The sequence below is a fragment of the Juglans microcarpa x Juglans regia genome, chromosome 2D (assembly GCF_004785595.1).
Source record: "Juglans microcarpa x Juglans regia isolate MS1-56 chromosome 2D, Jm3101_v1.0, whole genome shotgun sequence".
NCBI classification, from domain to species: domain Eukaryota; kingdom Viridiplantae; phylum Streptophyta; class Magnoliopsida; order Fagales; family Juglandaceae; genus Juglans; species Juglans microcarpa x Juglans regia.
The window spans coordinates 33,633,437-33,657,946 of NC_054596.1; the positions used below are offsets into that span (position 1 = coordinate 33,633,437).

Sequence of the window (24,510 nt, forward strand, 5' to 3'; positions counted from 1 at the left end):
GAACGAAATCCCCCCAAGGCAGCAGAGCCTGTTTTGATCGGGTTTCCTGCGTGGGCCAAACAGTCGTTTTACCTATTCTTCACCGAGATTTATCGCCGTGCTGCTCTTCAGTTCTGGCTTTTCGTGTCTCCCGAACAGTTCCAGTCCGAGGGATTCGAAACCAATGGCGTGCCTGTATATACCAGTGCAGAACTCGGAGGAGGAGGTGAGGGTTGCTCTCGATCAGCTTCCCCGGGACGCCGCCGATATTCTCGACATCCTTAAGGCCGAGCAAGCCCCTCTCGATCTCTGGCTTATCATCGCGGTACGTTCTGGTTTTTGAATTCTCTTTTCCTTTATTTTCCGTTTTCTCAACATCAACGAACTTGTAGGTTCATAGCCCAGGTTATGGGACAGTTCTTCAGAATTAGCTCCATAATTTGATCAGCATGAACATTTGAGGTTGCTTAGTGCACGAGATTGTTGATGCTCGTGCTCTGATTAGAATCACCTATATAGTGGAATTTTAAAGGACCAATTAATAATGCAAGTATAAATAACTGACCAGAGAGGCTGACCCAGTAATTTTTTAATATTGCCTATGTGTAGAAACACACAGAGACACAGACCCGTAGATATTTTTGTTCTAGCTTTATTTCGTACTTGTGAAGTTCAATATCTAATGCTATGTTGCAGAGGGAGTACTTCAAACAAGGAAAAGTTGAGCAGTTCCGGCAAATATTGGAGGAAGGGTCAGGCCCTGGTAGTTTCTTTTTTCTATAATTATATTTTATATATCTTTTTCTTTTCCTTTTTCTTTTTGATGTTTGTTTAAATTAATCTTCTAGTTATCTCATAAGATAAGGGTTTTGCACGAGTAATGTGGAGACTCTGTACTGGCTAACTGGTGGTATGATGGTGCAAGAAAACAATTCGCTTGGCTGCTGTTAGCTTTAAATTTTCTCTGAAGAAATAAGATAATGATACTAGCTGATATTTGTATGTACATCACTTGATTGGGTTTATGATGTACTTCTTTTCCTTTTCTTTTTTGTTTGCAGAAATTGATGAGTATTATTCCGATGTTAGATATGAGAGGATTGCCATCTTGAATGCTTTGGGGGCTTATTATAGTTACCTTGGGAAAATTGAGACAAAACAACGAGAAAAGGAGGAACATTTCATTTTGGCTACTCAATACTATAACAAAGCATCTAGAATCGACATGCATGAGCCGTCTACTTGGGTTGGAAAAGGTGAATGCTTGGAACTTCTCTCCTTTGTTGAATATCTAAGGAATGATTCAATTGGCGGGCCATTTTACACTTGTAGACATGATCGTAATCTTGGATGTTTTTCTTCATGTGCACAAAACTGTTAGCTGGTGAAGTATGGACCTTTAAAATGGATTGGCTTATTGGATGGTTCTATCCTTTTTATTTTACTTGGTGGGAATCCTATTGTTTGAATGCATTAGCCTTGTTTTTTCTTCTCCACTGGCACTGACTTTTGGTCTCTATTTAAATTCATGCTTCACGAATAGAATGTGATCATACCGATAAAAAAAAAACAAATAGACTGTGATCATATTATCTATCAAAAAATAAAAAATAAAAAAATAAAAAAATAAAAAAAAAAGAAAAGAAAAAGAAAAAAGACCGTGATCATAAAGTGTCATGGTGTATTTGAACTGTTACCGTAATAATTCCTTTGTAGACTTACTTTAATCTGTAAGAGATCCTAACAAAATGTGCTACTTGTTTTTTGAACTTTAGGTTCAGGAAGATGCTGGTTTTGGGTATAGAATTCATTGGCAAATTACTTGGTGCTTATACCATTCTTGAATGAGTTTGTTTTTTCAATGAGTTTGTTAAGGTCTTAGTTTGTAAACTGTGATTTTTGTTTATAAGTAGTGCGTAAAATGTGATATGTGGGGATATCTTGTTTATCACTGAAAGTGTGAGCCATATTTTAGATAAGTCGCTGCTGAAATAATAAAAAATTCGATGCATATATGCTGCTTACAGGTCAGCTTTTACTGGCTAAGGGTGATGTAGAACAGGCATCCGCTGCTTTTAAGATTGTATTAGATGGAGATCGTGATAATGTTCCAGCTCTTTTGGGTCAGGTAATATTGAATGTTCTTCATAGAAAAAGTAATTGTGCTGTCCCTTACTTATTTGAGGGTGGAAACATTACCCAAACGAACATATGATTGATATTTTTCAAAAACCTGCTCCGCTCTCTATTGTAAATTTTGTAATGCTATTGTTCACTAGTGAATAATAGTTGGTCATCTTGAAAATACTTTTCCATGCATTGAAACCCTCTTTCCTAAATAGGCATGTTATGTAGTTTAGATGATGATTTTGCTCAACAAATCCTACAACTTTTTACTTGTGGCTGGTAAAGCAAAATCATTCTCACTATTTTTGTCTCGGAATTTGTTATCTCTTGAGTTATTATTTGAGGGGATTTCAATTACAGGCTAACACTTTATCTCTTGGTTATAGCATGACATATACCATACATATGTCTGGGGTTCATGTGCTATTTGCATCGGACTGTCACTAGCAAGAAAGATGAGGTAGACACTGATACAAGAACACTGGGGTTGGGGGATGGCACCCCGCAGGGTTTGGGGTGAACAGGGCACGCCATGTTAAATTTAAAATAACGTCTTGGAGGTTCTTTAACAAATATTTACAAAGAAAGACCAGGTCAGCCTAGAAAGACCAAATTGGGGCATAGCTTCATATGTTGGCGCACAAAATCTGCCTTTGTTGTTTACCTATAAAAAATAAATAAATAAATAAATAAATAAATAAATAAAATCTGCCTTGATTGTAAATAATGTGTAAAACCTCGGCCGCGCATTGGGAATATGAATACCCCATGTAGAGTGGGTAGGGTATAAAGGTAGCAATAAGTACCGAGTTCCACATTGGCTATGTACTAGGTGAATCTGGGCTTTATAAGTAAGTATGGGGAAGCTTCAAATTGACTAGACCTTTTGAGGTTATAGCATAGATGTGTATCTAGTGTTTTCTTTGGATAGTTACATAATGTGGTTTGGATATTTGCAGGCATGTGTTGAGTTCAATCGTGGACGCTACAGTGAGTCTTTGGAGTTGTACAAGGTTTGTTATTTTTGTCTTATATTTGGTTTTATGAGTTGCATTAATACATACATTTGTATGCACTCACACTGGCCGACATCCATACATGAAACAAAGATAAATACCATAAAATTGACCGTAGTCGTTGGTAGCCCTGTGCATGACATAATATGATTGGTATTTGGAGATATGTTCTCGGTTATGTTCATGATTTTAATGGTGCTTTTGGATTGTAACATTTGAGCTCTCTTAAGAGGGCCTTGCAAGTGCATCCTGATTGTCCCGCCGCTGTAAGACTTGGCATAGGTCTCTGTCGCTACAAATTAGGTCAATTCGATAAAGCTCGGCAGGCATTTGAGAGGGTTTTACAGGTAAGTATTCTCTATGGAATACAAATGAATTGATTGTATAAAAATCTACTGAACATGATGCGAGTCACTAATCCTGTGGTACATATGTGTTTCACAATTGCATTCATGCAGTTAGATCCTGAAAATGTTGAGGCTCTTGTTGCACTTGCAATTATGGATCTGCATACAAATGAAGGTACGCTATGTCCTCAAATATTGTTTTCCTTCTGATAAACATCGTCTGGCCATTGTTTTGCTGTCCATGCTAATTCCTCTATTTAAGTAACTTATCTAGTGCTCTATAACATCTTTGCAGCTGCTGGAATTCGGACGGGAATGCAAAAAATGCAGAGAGCTTTTGAGATATACCCCTACTTTGCAATGGCACTGAATTATCTAGCAAATCACTTCTTCTTCACTGGTCAACATTTTTTAGTTGAGCAACTAACAGAAACTGCACTTGCTGTTACAAATCATGGACCGACAAAGTCACATTCTTACTACAATTTAGCACGGTCTTACCATAGCAAGGTTGGGAACAAAATCCTTTATCTGTTAACCTCATTTTTCCCTTTACTTACTAAAGGGGAATAAAAAAGATGAAATGGGTAATAAAGCCAACTGCTCTTCCTGTTCAAGTGGGTAGATCTGCTTTCTGTATTTTACTAGCTTATCCACCATGTATTAATAATCACTTTGGCATTTGCTTATCTGGTGACTTACTTACCTTGCCTGTTAAAAAAATTATCCCATTGATTTTCATTCCTCTCTCCAGTTGTTAAGAAGTGGTCTGAAGTTAAATATTTTGACTAATCAAGCATATTTTGTTGTCTCCTATGTTCTTTCTGGCTACTGATATTCTGGATCTTAACTGTAGGGGGACTATGAAAAAGCTGGGCTGTACTACATGGCTTCTGCCAAGGAGATCAATTCGCCCTACGAATTTATTTTTCCTTATTATGGTCAGTCACTGTATGCCATTTTTATATCATATTCTTTCAAGTTGTTTATAAGCATTTTCTTATATGTTGGTGTGACATCATCATGCATTTTAATCACCCATATTTAGCACAATTCCTATTGATTTGCGTTAGAGTAGAAAGGTGAAGGGAAAACCAAACATGACATAGATCAAAGTTTTGAGTAACAGCATGATCACAGAAAAGGCTAATACAATATGCTCTGGGGCAGGGTTGAGTGGAAAAATAAGTTCTTTATGAACAAAATTAAGCATGTTTCAAGTTGCATTGTTCCTCAAGACAGCTCAAGCCAACAAAGTCTTAATTCTTTTTTGATCGGTAATTACGAATTTTCTTAAAAAAAGGCGAAGTCAAGTACACGGGAGATATACAAGAGCAACACCTATGCATGGCAGCATGGGTGTCTAAAGAAACAAGGAAATCATGTACATCCATGCTGTTAAAGTCTATTACTATCGACCAATGGAACAAAGTCTTAATTCCAACTAATTGGAATTTGAATACAATGAGAATGATATTGTTCAACACTGTGCCCAAGTGGAAGCAATCTTTGCCGAATTATTATAACCTTGCTTCATATTTATTTTCTTTTCATCTATTGCCTCTTGTTCATCTTTCTATTATGTTGGAAATTTGATGACAGGTTTGGGACAGGTTCAATTGAAGTTGAGAGATTTTAGAAGTGCACAGTCAAATTTTGAAAAGGTCTTGGAGGTTTACCCTGATAATTGCGAGACAATGAAAGTGAGTGAGTTAAATAAAAGCGTAATGGTATTGTTATTTCATGATTTTAGGCTCTATTTATTTTGTGAGTATAACTTGCATGAAAACATTTTTCTTTTCTTCCTATGTCATTGAAACTTCCCTTTGGGCAAACTTGTGATCATCAGCTGCCAGTGCCACCACCTCATTATACAAGAATATATATACCAAGCAAGAAGATTGCAAGAAAACTAATAATTTTACTGTAACCTTCTCTGATGATCCTTTGAGATCCAAATATTAGGTCTAAAGCAATCAGAAATCTGTTTTGGTCCAATTTTGTTCTTATGATTAATCTTGAAGTGATGTCTCTTTTGCATTAGGCTCTTGGGCACATATATGTTCAGCTTGGCCAGACTGAGAAGGGCCAGGAATTTATGAGGAAGGCTACAAAAATTGACCCACGCGATTCCCAGGTAATCGATCGTGTTATCTATTGTTTTTAGATGTGTTATAGAATAAGTATCCCTTTTAAGGACCTGGTTTGTCAGCCCTATTTGCTTGAAGAATGTATGAGGTGAATTTGTTTCTTTGGCTACAATTATATGCAATAATGCATACTTGTGGAATGCAAAACAGTTAACTCTTTTATGTCGGATTGTACATATATTCTTCATTTGCTCTTCTTTTGTTTTTAATGAAGTTACTAGATCTTACAAGTTGCACGCTTTCAAGAAGCAATAGCCAAAGTTAACTCAGCTGGTTACATTCTATTTTCACATCTTAATACACGTCTAGATATAATATAGGCATTTCTTGAGCTGGGAGAATTGTTAATTTCATCTGATTCTGGAGCGGCTCTGGATGCCTTCAAAACGGTAAGGGCTTCCTTTTTGCTACTCTGTTGCATATAGCAAGTGTTATTTTTTATATTTAAGGGAGCACTGTATCTCATTAAGTTCTCCAACTTTTCCTGGATAATCTAGACTTAAACTAATGTTACAGGCACGTGGTCTTCTGAAGAAGGGAGGCCAAGAAGTACCAATTGAATTGCTCAACAATGTTGGAGTTCTTCATTTTGAGAGGGGAGAGTTTGAGGTTTGTGCAATTCTCAAAGGATTAGATGAGTAGTCGCAATTGATCCTGTGGAAGAATCTTTATATAGCTATTCGAAATTTGCACTTTCATTGTTATTATGCAGGTTTATGCTTTTTTTTCCATGGATAGTAAATCGTTGGTGCAACCAGAAAATAACTTTTATGTCTTCTTATTTTCTAGCTTGCTGAACAAACCTTTAAGGAGGGCCTAGGTGATGGAATTTGGCTTGCTTTCATTGAGGGCAGAGAGAACTTCCAAGAGATTGCTGCTAGTGAATCTATCCTTCAATACAAGGACGTGCAGTTTTTTCAACAACTTCAGGATTCTGGTCGCCAAGTGAAACTGCCTTGGAATAAAGTCACGACGCTATTTAATCTTGCCAGATTACAAGAGCAGTTGCATAACCCCGAAACTGCAAGTATCTTGTACCGTCTAATCTTATTTAAGGTAGTGGTGTGTTTCTGTGTGCATGCATCCATTCTTAAATCCTGATTTCTGTGTTATACATAAATGCCACTCAGGGGCCTAGAATGCTATAAATTTTGATTATTTGTTCTTGGAACCTCTTATGTCACTTTTATTGAATTATATGAGGCATTTGCATGATTGCACGTTTAAATATAGTTACCGTATTACTTATCAAGAAAAAAAAGATATATAGTTGCTCTATTGATTTCGAGATATTTTTAACAGTACACTCATTTAAAATTTTCAGTTTGTATTTAGTGGGTGTTTCCTTTTTCCTTCCCCAAGGGACTTAAAATTGATTTGAGTACACTCAACTAGGCCCTTATATATGTCGTTTAATCAACATGTATTACTCACCATTCTGCTTTTTTCTAGGAGTCATCTTTTCCTCCATATCCTCAATTCTTGGCTGTTTTCAATGTGTTTGTGTTCTTACTGACTTGAACTGAATCGTTACCTTTCAAATGGTGCTGTTATGAGCTATGTTTTGCTGAATGATACCCTGACCATAACTATAGAGTAAGAGCAAAGTTGACTTTAGAAGAAGATTATTGGGATAACCTTTTTTTCTACAGTATATGCCTAAACCAAAAAGAAACTGCTTATTTTCATCTATTTTGTTTGATGTTTTACGGCTTTCAAATACTTCCTGTAAGTGCTTCAGTGTCTGCCCAGTTTTTTTATTTCCCATGTGAATGCCCCTCCCACTGCCTCATCCACCCAAATACCTCCCACTGCCTCATCCGCCCAAATACCTCCAGCGGAGAAAGATAGAACTCTCCTTCAGATATGTCACTCTGCTCCTATTCTGCCCCCTTGCTTATTTTTTCCCTTTTTTTCTTCTCCTATTTTTTCTTCCTTTTGCTTAGGCCTTGGAGAATAGATCTACAACTTTCCATCCACTAAACCACCACATGCTCCTCACCCCTACAATTGCTGCACCCCGATCCAGCCCCACCAACCATCAGATGGTCAATCCTACTGGTGCTTGGCCACCACGCCCCAGCCCCAAGCTCTGGTTTCCGAACCTATTTTGGCCTATTTTTGTTGCAAAATCAACTAGTTCGTCCCTAGTTCATTTACTAGTTCATTTATGGCCTCTCTTCCATTTTCTTCTCTTTTTCTCCATTTTCCTCTTCCTTTTGAGTGGAACTAAAATCTTAGATCTGCTGCCATCCACCTATCTAAAGCTACCATGCACCACCCCTCTCCGGTATAGAAGACCACTGATCCACAATAATACATCACCGGATCAGAGATTCAACACACACGTGTGGCCCAGCACCCTCTCATTTCAGCAGCACTTATAAGGTTTTGATTTCTCTTTTTGAGGGATAGTTCTCTGCTGTCTCTTTTGTCTAAAGCCTACTATCGTTGTTGTTTCTCTTTCCAAGGATATCGAGAATGAGAGTGTAGAAAACTTCACCGGATGCTCCGAAGTAGTCAAGTCCAATGCGTTATTGCCCACTGTGGCGTCAGTCGTAGTTTCACAATCCCGTGGAGGGATTACATCAAAACTTGCCTTTTAAGGCATTCCTTTTCCTTGGCTTCACCAAGAACATGGGTCCTGACCAAATTTTTGGTTCCACTGCGTATTTTTAGTTTTATTTCCATACATTGTATTTGTTGTATTGGGATATCTTTCGAGGACCCCCATTCTTTTTTAGTTCTCTTCAATTTAATGGAATGTTCGGAAAAACAAGTACTTCCTGTAATATTTGTCTGCTGTTTTAGAATCTTGTCCTGGTATGTTTTGGTAAGTTTTGCTTAATTCCTATTTTTTTATGTTAAATGGTTTTCAACTGACCTTGTCTGTGGATATTTTTGTGGGTTTTTCTCGATTGATACCTTTTGTTTGTTCATTGCAGTATCCAGACTATGTAGATGCATATTTGAGACTTGCTGCCATTGCAAAAGCGAGAAACAATGTTCAACTAAGCATCGAACTGGTTGTTAACTTGTTATTGCCCCCCTACAACATCACTTGGTTCTGTTTATTACTTATTATAATCTTTTATGTATCATATTTATATATTTTTATGTAATATTGCCTTTATCATAGGTTCATGATGCTCTGAAGGTGAATGATAAGTGCCCCAATGCATTATCTATGCTTGGTGAGTTGGAGTTGAAAAATGATGACTGGGTTAAGGCAAAAGAAACCTTCCGGGCTGCTAGTGATGCCACTGATGGGAAGGATTCCTATGCTACTCTTTCTCTGGTGTGTATATTGTTCACTTTGCATGCTTTTATTGTCAAAATGCATTCCCAGAAACTTCTTTTTACCAGCTTATGCATCTTGTGATAAGGAACTGCATGTGATTATTCTAAGTGTTTCTTTTCCTGTTCTTGTCGCATACATTATCCCTTTGATCATTCATTACCATTTTCATCTCATATGCTTACTTCACATTTGAAAGGGAAATTGGAATTACTTTGCCGCAATTCGAAATGAGAAAAGAAATCCCAAGTTGGAAGCTACCCATTTGGAAAAAGCCAAGGAACTCTACACACGGGTACGGTTTTCTGACTTGTCTTGTTTGGTCTGATTGCTGCCCTCTATGATGCTTTATCAATTCCTTATTCCTTCCCTTGAATTGCCACTCTTTGCACTACTTTGTTTCCTCAATTCTATAATTTCTTTTGCTTTACAGCTTTTCTATGTGGGTGGACTATGTGGTTTGGGAAATTCCATTAATATTTTACTTATGAGATTGTATAACTAAATTGTTTTTAGTGCTTATTGTCTTTCTCATCACTTGTTATATAACATCCTCTTTCTGCATATCGTTCCTATCGTAGTACAAAGATTCAAGAATTCCATAGACTGAAACAGCTTAAGCAACCCTTACGAACAAACTTAAACAACATACCATTGTACACATAAACAGAAACTTAAACAAGCCACTATTTATATCGGGGAATACATAGTGGCTTGTTATTTTTAGAATGTGGAGGATCGTTTTAGATGGGCTTTTGCTGGAATATATGGGCCGACCTTGGACAGCAGTAGACATTTTTTATGGGAAGAGCTAGCCGGGTTGCATAGCTGGTTGGACACTTCTTGGTGTATAGAAAGGGGATTTTAATGTTGTCAGATTCCCAAGTGAAAGATCAGGAGGTAGTAGGTTGTGGCCAGCAATGTTGAGTTTTTCGGATTGCATTTTTGAGTTGGGATCGGTGGACATTTCTCTTATGGGTGGCACATTTACATGGTCCAATAACCAAACGTGGTCTAGATTGGACAGATTCTTAGTCTCCCTGGAGTGGGAAATACATTACCCAGAAGTATGTCATAAAAGAATGCCTCGCCTATGTTCTGACCATTTACCTATTTTATTGGAGTGTGGGGGTATACAAGGAGGGAGGAGGTGCTTTTAAGTTCGAGAATATGTGATTAAAAACTGAAGGCTTTATGGAACAGGTAAGGCAATGGTGGTCCTCCTATCAGATCCAAGGTACCCCTAGTTTCATTCTTGCAGGTAAATTGAAAGCTTTAAAAAAAGATTTAAAGCTTTGGAATCCGTAGTCCTTTGGAGATATAGGCAATAGGAGGGACAGGTCCTTTCATTAGAGGAACTTGCTTGACGGACAGAACTAGTTTCAGAACTAGAGAGGGTTACCCTATTGGAGGAGACCTCTTGGCGGCAAAAGTCTCGAGCGTTGTGGCTGAAAGATGGAGACAGTAGCACGGAATTTTTTCATAGAATGGAAAATTCCCATAGGAGAGCTAATGCCATTAAGATGATGAATATTGGTGAAGCTATTTCCACGGATATCCCTGAGATCCAAGAACATGTCGCTGGTTATTTTGAGCACTGGCTTACCGAGCCAATTGGGTGGAGGCCGAAGATTGATGGGCTAGCTTTTGAGTCCATTGAGCAACAGAATGCCATTTGGCTAGAGAGGCTGTTTAAGGAGGCCGAGGTTCATGAAGTGGTGAGAAAGATGGTAAAAGACAAAGCACCAGGACCTGATAGATTTTCTATGGGCTTCTTCCAATCTTGTTGGGAAGTGGTGAAGGAGGACTTAATGAAGGAATTTCACAAATTTTTTTCGGTTGGGAAATTTGAAAAAAGTCTCAATGCCACTTTTATTGCACTTATTCCCAAGAAGGTGGGGGCATCAGAGGTTCGGGATTACCGACTTATTAGCCTTGTGAATAGGGTGTATAAGATTATTTCCAAGGTGCTTGCAAATCGATCGGAAGAAATGTTGGGGCAGATCATTACAAAACCTCAAAATGCCTTTGTATGAGGAAGATAGATCTTGGACTCAATACTCATTGCTAATGAATTTCATGCTTAGATAGTAGATTAAAATCTGCCAATCTGGGTCTCTTTTGTAAGTTGGACTTGGAGAAAGCTTATGATCATGTCAACTGGAATTTTTTGTTGTATTTGCTTGGGAGGTGTGGTTTTGGGGAGAGGTGGGGCATATCGACGGCACGGTTCTCAGTTTTATTGAATTGTTGTCCAGTTGGTTTTTTTAATAGCTCCCGAGGTCTAAGGCAAGGGGATCCCTTGTTCCCACTTCTCTTTGTCATAATGATGGAGGCGTGTAGCATAATGATTTCAACGATGGTTAACAGGAGGTTCTTGGCTGGATTTTCGGTTGTTGATATACATTAGAGTACTATTCACATTTCTCATTTGTTGTTTGCATATGACACTCTTATTTTTTGCAGGGCAAATCTAAACCAGATTCAGGCATTAAGGGCACTTCTACTTTGCTTTGAGGCGGTATCCGGATTGAAAGTGAATTTATCCAAGTCAAACTTGGTTCCAGTTGGCAACATTTGTAACATCCTAATGTTGGCTAACATCCTTGGTTGTAAGGTCTCCTCTCTCCCTATGAATTATCTTGGCCTTCCCTTGAGGGTTGTCTCCAGGGCTAAAACTATTTGGAATGTAGTACTTGGGAAGATAGGACGAAGGTTGGCAGGTTGGAAGAGATTGTATATGTCAAAGGGTGGAAGGATTACTCTAATCAAAAGTACTCTTTCTAATCGACTTACATATTTCTTATCATTGTTTCTAATTCCTGCAAGTGTTGCAACACGTATTGAGAAACTGCAGCGTGATTTCCTTTGGAGTGGACCTGGGGATGATTTCAAATTCCATCTGGTCAAGTGGGATAAGTTATGCTTCCCAATCTCTTCTGGAGGTTTGGGAATTAGAAATCTGAGGGTGTTCAACAGGGCTCTACTTGGGAAATGATTATGGCGATATAATACGGAACATGAAGCTTTATGGAAGTTGGTAATCGACTACAAATATGGAGGTTTTTTTTTTTTTTTTTTTTGGGGGGGGGGGGGGGGGGCGTTGGTGCTCTAGGGAGGTAAGTGGGGTTTATGGCGTGGGTATGTGGAAGCACATCAGACAAGGGTGGGAAATGTTTGTTTGTCATACCAAAATCATGATGGGAGATGGCACAAGAATTAAATTCTGGCATGACATATGGTGTGGAGATAGCGCTCTCAAGCACTCATTCGCTACAGTGTTCACACTTGCGCGTGAGAAAGAAGTTCCAATGACGGACCTCATGGAGATGGATGGTGACTTATTTCAGTGGAATGTGAGCTTCATTAGGGCGACCCAAGATTGGGAAGTTTGCAATTTTGTAAATTTCTTCTAACTCCAATACTCCATGAGACCAAGCACACAACAAGCTGATGCGTTGTGGTGGAAACTTGCCAAAAAAGGTATATTTTGAGTTCGTTCATTCTATAAGGCCCTCATACAACCGCAAAATAATCACATCCCATGGAGAAGAACTTGGAGAAACAAGGCCCTCCTAGGGCGGCATTTTTTGCATGGACAACGTCTCTAGGAAAGATCTTGACGATGGATAATCTACGGAGACACGGGGTGATAATGGTGGAATGTCGCTACATGTGTAAACAAAGTGGTGAGACAGTGGACTATCTTCTACTACTTTGCGATGATTCCTATATGTATTCTTTGGTGCATTTGGCAGGAGTGCAATGACCGGGCCTTCGAAGACAAAAGAGAGATCATTGGAGGAGATTAGATCATTGTTTGTTAGAACTCTGTTTCTTTGGGCCAAAGCTGTAGATTTTAACGGGCTAGATTTTCATGATTTTCTTATTTCTCTCTCTTCTTCTTAAATAGGTGTTAACTCTTGTATACCCCCGGTGTACCTAGGTTTAGCCTATTCTCATTAATATATTATAATCGTTTACCTATATATAAAAAAAAACTATCAAACTTAGTCTTTAATTAGAAAAATAACATGCAAAAAATATTACTTTAAGAAATGTTCTAGATAGACTCAAAATTCCCTGGCATGTAGAGTCATCGTCAATAGCATCTGAGTAGCTAGAATATTAAAACAAAATTTGAGTAGAATACTCATTTAGTAGATGTATCATACAGTAAAAAAATTAGAAAAATTTTATGTATGAGAAACATTGTAAAATCATGACAATACATTGCACACAAGTCAGAAAAACATCGATTTTCATGTATTTGTGTATGCGAGGGTTGGCAACCACAAGGATCCTAAGTCCTAACCCCTTTCCCATGGCCAACAAGTAAAGTTACCTCTAAGATATGGATATCACTCAATAACCCTGGTGCACTCAAGTGAACCGGACCATACATGATGGCTGTCCCCACCATTTAGCTCCAGTACCATCACACATAATCTCATATGGCCATAACATGTGAAAATATCTATTGCATTAGCACATCACCTTTCACTCCTTTCTCATAACCTTTCAAATTATAGTCGTTCATATCATAAACGTTGCGGAAGTATGCAACGTAAAGTCATTTGAATAAACTTGTGAACATAACATATCATGAAGTTTATTTATAAAAAAAAAAACATATCATGAAGTGCATGAAAAGAGGTTTCTGAAGAGAAGGCGGAAAATTTATTGCATATGCATAACTTGAAAAGATGTTTTTCAGAAAACTCATATTATTTAAAAGTTGACTTGTATACATCTCGTGCACATGGACTATGCCTATTATTTTCATGAATAAAATCTTTCATTACTTATAGAAAAATTATAAAAGTTGAAACAATAAAGGTTTAATAATATCTACTCACCTGAATCCTTAGCTTGAAGAACTTGACAAACTTCACATAACAACCTAGCAATCATATATATAAATAATCAACTTCTCATTAACAAACCCAGCAAGGTTTCCTTCGCCATTCTAATTTTACACCATTTGGCCTGCCTAAACATCACTTCCAACATTAAGGAAAGATCTGATTCCTCCTCTGTAAAATGCTTAAAGATGCTGGTTTTCATTATTTTAAATCAATTTCAGCATGGAGTTTTTACATTTTTTATAATTAGCATGGAATATTTACACCATGCACACATACTTATAAAAAAAAATTTTCAACATGCACACATTCCAACCTATCTCACATGTTGATGCAGTGTAAGCTTGTTTATGCCATCCTTTGTGCTCAAGGCTTATCTCTCTCAAACTTAGCCTTCCTACAGTCTTAAGGGGCTGAAAATTTTGGTTTTAAGGAACTTATAGGTCTCTAAAATAGATAGGTTGTTGGACCAAAGATTATCTTTGAGGCCTTAAACATATTGCTATATAGCTATAAGTAAGGTGTGCATGCTGAAAATCCAGCAAGGTATTGATGAAGATTACTTTGCTGCAATTCCAACAAGTGTCCTCGGATTGCTCAATAAGGTGTTTAGTCTATGGTCACTTGGCTTCAAAATTATTCTTTAGTAAAGTTCCTAACACTTCCCCTGCCTGGGTGGGGTGGCCATTTTCCACCCCCCACCCCCACCAGCAGTGGTGGGTGGATTTCCAAGCCCACTATCCATCCAAACCATCTCTGCATCTAAATCCACAGATTCAACACTTCCACAATCATCAGCAGATCACCAAACAATGTATAAAATTAGTGCAAATCACAAAACAACATAATCATTCCAAGATCGGATTAGATCCAACATCATCACAAAACAAGATCGGAGCCTATCAATCATACAAGTGATCAAAGATCAGATGATCTTGTGACTTGGGATCAGACGATGACGATGCGCAACATGGATTCGTCTCAAATGGAAGGTGAGAGGTGGTTGAAGGTGGAATAAAAAACTTTTGTTTTTACGAAAAAGAGGGGAAATAGCTTTTGCATCTTTGAACGTAGTAAAAGGATGGCTAAGTTCATGTGTCTAGGCGGGACGGCAGCTTCGTGGGTGGCTAAGGGGATAGAGGATTGTTTAGAACTCAAATGTCATGAAGGATTCTTCAGGGAGCTAAATATGGGTAATGGAGTTCTCATCATTCAACATCATATTAACGCAAGGGGCAACTTTCTGCAACTCTCAAAATTTCGAAATGGAAGGAGGAAATGTTTGTTGGTGATTCCGGAAGGTGCAAATGGCATTGGATGGATTGGTTTTCTGCAGTCCATTCGAAGCGTTACTAGGTCCAAAGTCGCTATTCTGAAGCATGCAAATAGAGGGGAGTTTGTTGATGGAAAGACGGTGGGAAGGCCTTCCTCGGTCAAAGGTGTCTCGTACGCTTCGGTGCTTGAGGTCACTGGCGTGTAGTCCAGTCAAGAATAGCTCCGAGGTAGAAGGAAAGGGTAAGACACTTGTAGGGGACAAAGGTTGTCAGGTGACATTGGGAGAAGTGGAGGGGGTCTTGTCGGCTGTCTAAGCTCAATTGACGGGAGTTATGGAGTATGTGAGTGATCTCATGACTAAAGTGGATAAGGGGCTGGACCTAGTCGTGGGTTTGAGTGGTGGGTTGAATACAGACAAGGGGGGGCGGGGGTTAGATCCTACGGGTTTGAAGGCCTCAAGTGCGCTGGCAAAGGGCATTTCGACGCCGTCACAGATAGGGTCGTTTGATGCCAGCATCACTATTCTCGCCGGTGTCACTCAGGACATCGGTAGCTTGTTGTCTGACTGCCTCTGTCACCAGTTGCTAATGCGGTTTGTACTTTTTTTCAGGTTTCTTACTTTTAGTTGAAGATGGGGTCCTTTCAGGGTCTTGAGTACTTTGGAAGAAACTAATGAGCCTCTTTTAGAAGATAAAAATGGGGTAACAAAAGGTTGCGCTTCCCCTGCCTATTCTATTCTTCCTGAGGGAGCAGTAGGATCTGACAAAGTGGCACAGAAAGAATTGTTAGGGGGTGGAGCACGTACAAGCAATGTCCTCGTCGATGGAAGGGAGGAACCCTTAATGGTGACAACTAGGGGTGTAAACCGGTTGGTCCGGACTGGAGAAACTGACCGGACCGAACCGACCAAATGCATGGTCAGTTTCGGTCCAAACACTACATAAATTTCGGTCTTCGGTCTGGTCCCGGGGTGGAGATTTCTCGGACCGGACCGGACCGGACCGACTGAATAAAAAAAAAAAAATTATATATATTATTTATATAATAATTGTACAATTAATAATATAAAATTTTAAATATGTTATTAATATTTGTTAATATTCTATAAATTAACAATATTTTATATATATTTTCATCTAACCTATCACTATTAACAATATAAAATTTTAAATATGTTATTAACACTTGTTAATATTCTATGAATTAACTAATATATAATATTAATTAGTTAATTATATAGTAATTATATAAATTAATAATGTAATTTTCATTTAATTTATTATCATTGACCATATAAAATATTTTTTTATTGAGTTTGTTACTTAATCCACATTAATAAGTCACTTAATTTAATTTAGTATTTTAAATAATTTTTTTTATTAATTGATTTAAAAAAAAAAATAGGCCGGACCGAATGGACTGACCGGACCGATAACTACCGGTCCGGACTGGACTGACCGGTTTACACCCCTAGTGACAACAACAATGGATAGCAACCATATAGCTGTTGAGGAGGTTCGGGATTTGGATGCAGGATATGGCGGGGAGGAAATTATGGGTTTGTCGTTTGTGTCTTGTGAGGAGGAATGTCTAGGGTCGGGAATGCAATTGGGTACTGTGTCTGGGGATAATGTTGTTCCCTTGGTTTCTCTCCCTCTGATAAACAATATAGCAGGTTTACCATCAAATTGGGTTCTGCCCAAGGTTAACGAGGTTCAGCATATCGTGGGGCTCTCATATGGAGGATGTGAAGACCAATTTAAAGCACTACTCACTGCGATTGAGGTGAGCTATTCGCTTGAAACCAAATCAAGTTTTAAGAAAAGTAAGGAGTTAAAGCATCTTTCTTGGGCAATCAACTACGACGCTAAGGGTAGTAGCTCAAGTCGAGGGAAGACTAAAGGGAGGGAATCATGAAGACGTTCTCGTAGAGGGAGTTTCGGGTGGAGTATTAATCTTACGGGAAACAAGGGGTTGGGGTTGAGGAGGTGTGTTTTTATTCCAATTCGGGCTTGGTGTATTTTGGGTAGTTTTTCACGGGTTTTTTGGGTTTTTAGGAGCTCTCTAGTATGGGCTAGGTGTTTTCTTGTATACATCCAGTGTACTTGGTTACTCTTATTGATATATATATATATATAGTATTTTTACTTATATATATATATATAAATCAGATCTATATCTGATCTTAGATCAGACCCACAACGCTGTTGTGAGTCTCTGAAGATTCAGAATTTTAGGGACGCTAGAAGAAAGGAGAAAATAAGAAAGAGGAGGAGAATAGAAGGGGAAGAAGGGAGAGAGGAGGCTTCTACAGGCCTAGGGAGATGAGAGAAAAATGAGAGAGGGGAAGTAAAAGAATCGAGAATGTGGTCTGTGGATGTAAAATATATGTATTATATATATATACATATTAATATATACTGGGTGGGATGCTAAAACCCAGGTGGACGGGTAGCCTCCCCCCCCACTTCTCCCCCTCTCCCTCCGGGGCCCAGTATGTTAAGTTTTAAGTAAAATCTGGCCACCCTTCCTGGGATTTACTGCCTGTTTCCCAACAGGGCAGAATGTTTGGGCGGGTGGGCCATGTGATGGGTGACCCACCGCTCAACCCTACAAACAGCCACCTTTCTTGCTTGGTGACTACAATGCTTTATAAAATTTTGTTGCGCATCTTAATTCATCCTGTGTGACATCCCAGTCCCAACATTAGGAATATGTAGCCCACAGAGTGGGTAGGTTATAATGGTAGTCATGGGTGCCAAGTCCCACATTGGCTACTTGGTGAAACTAAGATTCATAAGGGATTCTATGGAAGCTTCAAATTGACTAGTCTTTTTAAAAGTTATAGTGCAGATGTGGCTAGTTTTTCCTGGGTCGTTACATGATAAGTTTTCTAAAATGCATGATACATAATTTTACAGTTATGACTTACATTCTGCTATTTTACATTTTACAGATGTTCGTGTTCAAGATATGACTTACATTTTACATTTTACACTGAACATAATGCATGATAAAAGCTTTAATTCGTATCTGTTCCTAATTTTACATTCTGCTATTGTAAAATGCTCAGTGCAAGTCTTTTTTCATCATCTTGCTATTTTAAAGCTTTAACTCACCAACAATAGAATTAAGAACAGATACGAATCAAACAACCCCCCTACCTGAAAGGAAATTTGATTAAAACCGTAGGAAGGAACTAAGAGTGGCTGAAAGTTTATTTCTTGATGAAATCACACTGATTTGTTAGAAATATTTATACTCTTCTGGTGTTGATATTACGTTCATTAAAGAAAGGTTTTTTTTTAAGAACTATAAATGAATCTAAAGGAAAGACTTAAGAGAACATGGATAAAACTCACTTAAATCAACCAAAGAGGGGCTGACAGCTAGGTTTATGCCAAGGAAGAAGGGGATTTTAAACAAAATATTTTAGTGGAGATGGAAGGGGGTTGTAGCAAGGGAAAATTGTGGCTTAGATGAAATAATAAGGGTTATGATTCTATTTATTAGGAAAATTAGGGCTCTCTTGGGCTGCAATAGGGCTGGTGGCAACATAGGAGTTAGGCTCCTTATAGAATTAGGTTCATGATATGAAGTTGAAAAATGAACTTGTAGAATCTCTAGGATATGCTGGCAGCCAATTAACAGGTAAAATTTCAACCAGGATTTCTAAATTTCTTGGACTTTTTTGGGCTAATCTTAATAATAGAAATTAAGTTTGAGTCTTGCTATCTCTTTAATTCCAGGCCCTAAATTAAACTTATCTTTAAAGACCATGAAATAAACCATAAAGTTTTAAGGTCACAGATCTGACGTGTTAAGTGATGTTTTAGAAAATTGGTTTTAAAACGGTTATAAAATGAAAACTATAGCCAATGAGCTCAAGCCTTAATAACTCTTCCTTCATGAGAATGGGTTGGAAGGTGTGATCGTGAGTTTATGACCCACTGGGCAAATATGTAACTTACTAATAAAAAAATATTAGAGAAATGATATTTGTTGTCCAAGGGTGTGCAGGCCCTGTGCACTCCCTTTAAAAAAAGTGGGTAAATTTGAAACCCACATGAAAAAATCATTTTTTTAATGGTGGACTCCTTTTTTTTTTCAAAATGTGTGAGTGGGGCTTGCACACCCTAGGACTAGTATTACTCAAATTATTGTATGTAAAATGATTGAAGTGTTTTTAGAGAATATGAAAGTGTGTAGATTGGCAAATATTCAATGGTATAGATTTTAAATACATTTGCAAATCAGAAGACATAAATATATATTTATTTGAATCTCACAAACAATCATTTTTTTTTTATAAGTAAAAATATTATATATATATCAAAAGGAGCTTACAAACAATCATTTCTTCATTCATGAAGAGGAGTGCCCCTAGGGGTTGGCTAAATTGGTAGGGGCCTTGGTCTTGTGGGTAAGCTCCTCCTAGGTCCAAGGTTCAAATCCTTGAATGCAAATAATCTCTAACAGCCATGTCCCTTCGGTGAAAAACCGATGATTTACCTAATCTGTTTGATGTGGGTGCAGTACAAGTTAATTCGGTAAAAGACATGTTGCATTTACACGGTCTTCGAGATATCTTGTCATAAAAATGAAGATGGGGGAGATAGAGAAGTTGATAGCAAGCACGGGAAAATAATAAAGAAAGAAAGTAAAGAACGTTAGTAAAGGGGTAAACTGCAAAACAATGATTTTCTTTATATGAACTTCTAAACATCTTATTTGCTTGACTTGTAAACATTAGTCTGCATTCAGTTTTGAGTTTCTGAGATACCTCATCATAAAAAATGAAGAGAAGGGAGATAGAGAAGTTGATAGCAAGCATGGAAAAATAAAAGAATAAAGAAAGTAAGAACCTTAATATAAGGGTGAACAGAAAAACAACGAGTTTCTCTGATATGAACATTCTAAACGCTTATTTGCTTGACTTGTAAACATTAGTCTGGATTCCGTTTTAATAAACTCGTCTCAATTCAATACTTCAGCTTTCGTTTTTTAGAGTTCATCCTCTAATTTGATTGTGCTCATATAGGTTCCATTTCCACCCCTTCTCATGCTTTTTGTATTTTGGTAATGCTTTGCCGTCATGAACAGAGAAGTCTGATGTCTGAGATGTACTTTTCCATGTCAATATTTATAGGTTCTGCTTCAGCATCCTGCTAATCTGTATGCTGCCAATGGTGCTGGAGTGGTCTTGGCTGAAAAAGGCCACTTCGATGTTTCTAAAGATATTTTCGCTCAGGTAAGCTGAATAAGTTACCTTATTTTTTGGGACATGTATAATATAAGAATTCAAACTTGGTAGAAGATTCACTTTGAGATTATTGTAGGTTCAAGAAGCTGCAAGTGGAAACATATTTGTCCAGATGCCAGATGTTTGGATAAATTTGGCCCATGTTTATTTTGCTCAAGGAAATTTTGCGTTGGCTGTAAAAATGGTAAGTTGATCTCATTTTACTGTATGCATCCCTTCAACTTCAAATTTCTTTTCACTACTGCCTGCATGTGTTCATGATCATTATTATCTTGCAGTATCAAAATTGCTTGCGGAAGTTTTACTATAACACAGACTCCCAAATTCTCCTCTATTTAGCTCGTACTCATTATGAAGCTGAACAGTGGCAAGACTGCAAAAAAACTTTACTGAGAGCCATCCACCTGGCACCTTCAAATTACACACTTAGGTTTGATGCTGGTGTTACAATGCAGAAGTTCTCTGCATCAACACTACAGAAGGAAAAGAAGACTGCTGATGAGGTTATTTGAGAAAATTCTTTGTCCAAGTTTTCGCGACATTTAATTTTTTTTGGATGATTTTTCTTTTCTTTAGTTGTATGGTACTATTCCCTATGAAAGTTGTTCAAACATATTGAATGTTTTTTGTGAGGATGACAACACTGCACATACATTACCCGATAGTGAAAATATTGCCCATACACCTATCTGATGATGAGAGCGTTTAGTGCCAATATGATGAGGTCACAGTTGTTCCAGTGAAATATTTTTTGCAGGAAACTGACGGTTGGGAAAAAGTGTAGCATAAATGGACATGGTTAGAAGGATGAGTGGAGCGGAGCATAAAATTAAAGGATTTGATATGAATGCATTTTGGGCAATCGCATATGATTAACAGAAGCATATAACTAAGACAAACAGTAAATTGGAAATTCCTCCTCCTTAATTAACAATGAACACATTCCAGGGGACTTAATCCATGACCTCACCCATCACCTCTGCATATGGAGGTCGGCGATTAAATGTGTGATGTAGTTGCAGTTGATGTAGCTTATGTAGCTATTGCCCTGGAAGAGAGTTATGCTTGTTTCATCAACTTGCTGTAGTTGCAGTTGCTTGTGTTAATGGAGTCCTATTTTTCATTTAGGTCGGTGATTAAATGTGTGAAGTCTTTTTTTGCTACTATTTTTCTTTTTATTAAGACATTTTGGAGTTAAAGACTGCATAAATGGTTGGGCAATAACATTAATTATTGTTCGTTTATGTTGCATTTCGTTATGCTAGAAGCAGCATTGAGTATATTGAACTTCTCGGAAAGGATTTAGTTCTCTGAATGCATTATTTTCTTCTCTATTGACTGTCATGTTGTTTGTTTGTTGGATCTCAATTAGGTACGGTCAACAATTGCAGAGCTAGAAAATGCTGTTCGTCTGTTTAGTCACCTGTCTGCTGCTTCCAACCTCCACTTTCATGGGTTTGATGAGAAGAAAATTGATACCCATGTTGAGTATTGCAAGAACGTACTTGATGCAGCCAAACCTCACCTTGAAGCAGCCATGCGTGAAGAGCAGCAGATCCGGCAGAGACAAGAAGTTGCTCGGCAGGTTGCATTGGCTGAAGAAGCCCGTCGTAAGGCTGAAGAACATAGAAAATTCCAGGTCTCCCTGCTTTACACACTGAACATTCATGTCTGTTGGGCATGGATATATTTCTTTGAATCCTGTATATCATAATTCTCTGATACTTTATATGTGTGAAAATAGTTGGAGAGGAGAAAGCAAGAGGATGAGCTAAAGCGGGTCAGGCTACAGGAGGAACATTTTCAGCGTATAAAGGTAAGGATTGCCAACCATGTCTTATTAATAAAAAAACTCTCTTCATTGGTGGACCCTGAATTAGTTTTTTTTTTAATCAAATTAGTAAGAATGCATGTCTGAGATTTAAGGCTTCGTTTGGAACCTAAACTCATCTCAACTCATCATTACAACTTTTCAAATCCCAATACAAAATATAATAAACAATTCAACTTTTTCAAATCTCAAAATAATAATAATATTAAAAAATAATATTCTAACAATATTTTATCATCTCAACTCAACTCAACTCAACGCAACATCCAAACGTAGCCTTATGCTCTCACTGAAGTCTATTACAAATTATGTGGTAATCAAACTGAAGAAAGGAGCTGGTTCTCATGAAAAGAATGTCTCTGAAACATGCTATATCTGCCTATCTTTTGATCTGCTTTATGGGTACGATAAGTTGCCCCAAGTGTAAGAGTCTCGATAGGCTTTATTTGGTGCCTTTTCGTTTGTAGTTCAATGCATTCTGAACACTTCCCAGTTTGTATATTTAAGTTATAGGAACAGATGAGCAAGCATGTATAAAATATAAAGGAAAAGCTATACCACTCAAGGTTACATATCAAATAAGCACGGTTCTAAACCCTGCTGAGTTTTGAGGTCGCCACTATTGTGGTTCCAGATTTGTAGTGCACCTCAGAATCTCAGATGGGGTTGCCACAAATTGGTTGGTCATGATCATGCCAACACCAAATGGGCTGTTAATCTGTGACCTCCCAACGCTTGTAGTTCATCTGCCTCACAAATTGCATGGGGAGCAACTCAATGTTTGTGGATGTTTACATGGTCTCCTTTCAGTTATTAGCTGGTCAGTGGTCACTTATTAAGTGATAATAAAACATCCTCAACTTTTTCTGTCTTTTGCATATTCTTTGCATTATCAGGAACAATGGAAGAGCAGCACACCTGCTTCTAAGCGGAGGGAAAGGTCAGAGATTGATGATGAGGAAGGTGGGAATAGTGAGAAGAGGAGGAGAAAAGGTGGAAAGAGAAGAAAGAAGGACAAGAACTCAAAGTCACGATATGAGACAGAAGAGGTAGAAGCTGAGATGATGGATGACCAGGAAGATCCGGAAGATGAAGATGCCAACTTGAGTTATAGGGATCTTGCCAGCCAAAATGATCAGGATGATGCTGAAGAGAATGCTCACGATCCTCTTGCAGCTGCTGGGCTTGAAGATTCTGATGCTGAAGACGAGGTAACAATTTTACGTTTCTGTTTCTGACTCTGTAGTTCTGACTTGAGAAACAATTGGTATCTCAGCTTGGATTCTTAACTTTTCCAACATCTATCACTCCCGTCATGAGATAAATAATGGCTGGAACTTTGAGACAGGACGTTCCGTATTTTTTATTAATGCATTGTTCTGTGTCATACTTGTTGGGAGTTGATTTATTAGTTATGATCCTGATGTTATGCATAGATAATGATGCCTTCCCATCCATCTATCAGATAGGTTTACTTGGTAGTGGTATCCTATATTCTATATTTGTAGCCTGTTGTCCTGTTGCTTTTCTTATAATGAGTAATGATTTAATACCATATCATTAAATTATCATAATTGCTCGTTTTCCACAAGCTACAGTATCCTCACCCCCTCCCCTGGGGGTCTAAAGTACTATATTTTATTTTTAACATTTCTTTAGCCTCTCTACTAACTGGTACTTTTTTCATTTAATAATTTTATCTTGTTGAAGGCTGTACCTTCAACAAACACAGGTCGACGGAAGCAGGCATGGTCAGAATCTGATGATGATGAGCCACCAGAGAGGCAGCCGTTTTCCAGAGAGAATTCACCGGAACTGCAGGAGAGTGATGAAGAAGTCAGAGAAGATGGTCATAAGCCAAATGGAAATGCTGCTGCTGAGGACGAAGATTGAGACAACTATACTTGTGGTCGGTAAGAAAACTGACGTGTAGATTGACAAATGCAATCCGTCTCTTCAGTCATGAAACATTTTACTCAGGGGATCACTACATTGTATATTCTTCATTTGCTGCTTGTGCTCCGCAAAGTTGTGACATATTTTTCATGATTCCATATACATTTTGTTCGTTCAAAAGTAGATCAATGTTCGAATGTTCATATGACTGACATATTTCTCTCCTTGGTGATCGCTTGATGATTTTTAGATCATAGATCTGGTCATCGTTGTTATCTATCCTCAGGAGCCCATAGGTTATTATACAGAGAGAGTGGCAGAAGTATATTAGTGATTGGCACACTTAAATTGCGGGTGAGCGTGCCCAATCACAGCTCATCACACGGTCTAATGCAGTGCACCACTCTCAGCACTACCTTTTTTATTCCTCTAGCAATGGGAGTGGACATTTCTAGTCTTTTGT

General features: G+C 38.0%; 1 protein-coding gene across 3 annotated transcripts; it reads left to right on the plus strand.

Moving 5' to 3' along the window:
* LOC121249130 (protein CTR9 homolog) lies at positions 1–24,256 on the plus strand. Of its 3 annotated transcripts, none has more exons than XM_041147806.1 (24): positions 3–304; positions 676–742; positions 1,041–1,235; positions 2,007–2,107; positions 3,066–3,119; positions 3,353–3,469; positions 3,581–3,644; positions 3,765–3,979; positions 4,326–4,410; positions 5,072–5,172; positions 5,514–5,606; positions 5,940–6,008; positions 6,136–6,228; positions 6,409–6,675; positions 8,565–8,648; positions 8,759–8,917; positions 9,117–9,212; positions 20,207–20,308; positions 20,397–20,504; positions 20,599–20,823; positions 21,693–21,959; positions 22,065–22,136; positions 23,048–23,362; positions 23,862–24,256. In XM_041147806.1, the coding sequence occupies exons 1-24, from the start codon at positions 164–166 to the stop codon at positions 24,042–24,044; spliced, it is 3,273 nt and encodes a 1,090-aa protein (XP_041003740.1). In that variant the 5' UTR covers positions 3–163; the 3' UTR covers positions 24,045–24,256. The 3 variants fall into 3 exon arrangements, with proteins under 3 accessions (XP_041003742.1, XP_041003740.1, XP_041003741.1); XM_041147807.1 differs by having other exon boundaries at positions 4–304; positions 8,565–8,645; XM_041147808.1 differs by lacking the exons at positions 23,048–23,362; positions 23,862–24,256 and adding an exon at positions 22,430–23,005 and having other exon boundaries at positions 1–304; positions 22,065–22,241.
* The last annotated feature ends 254 nt before the right edge of the window (positions 24,257–24,510 follow it).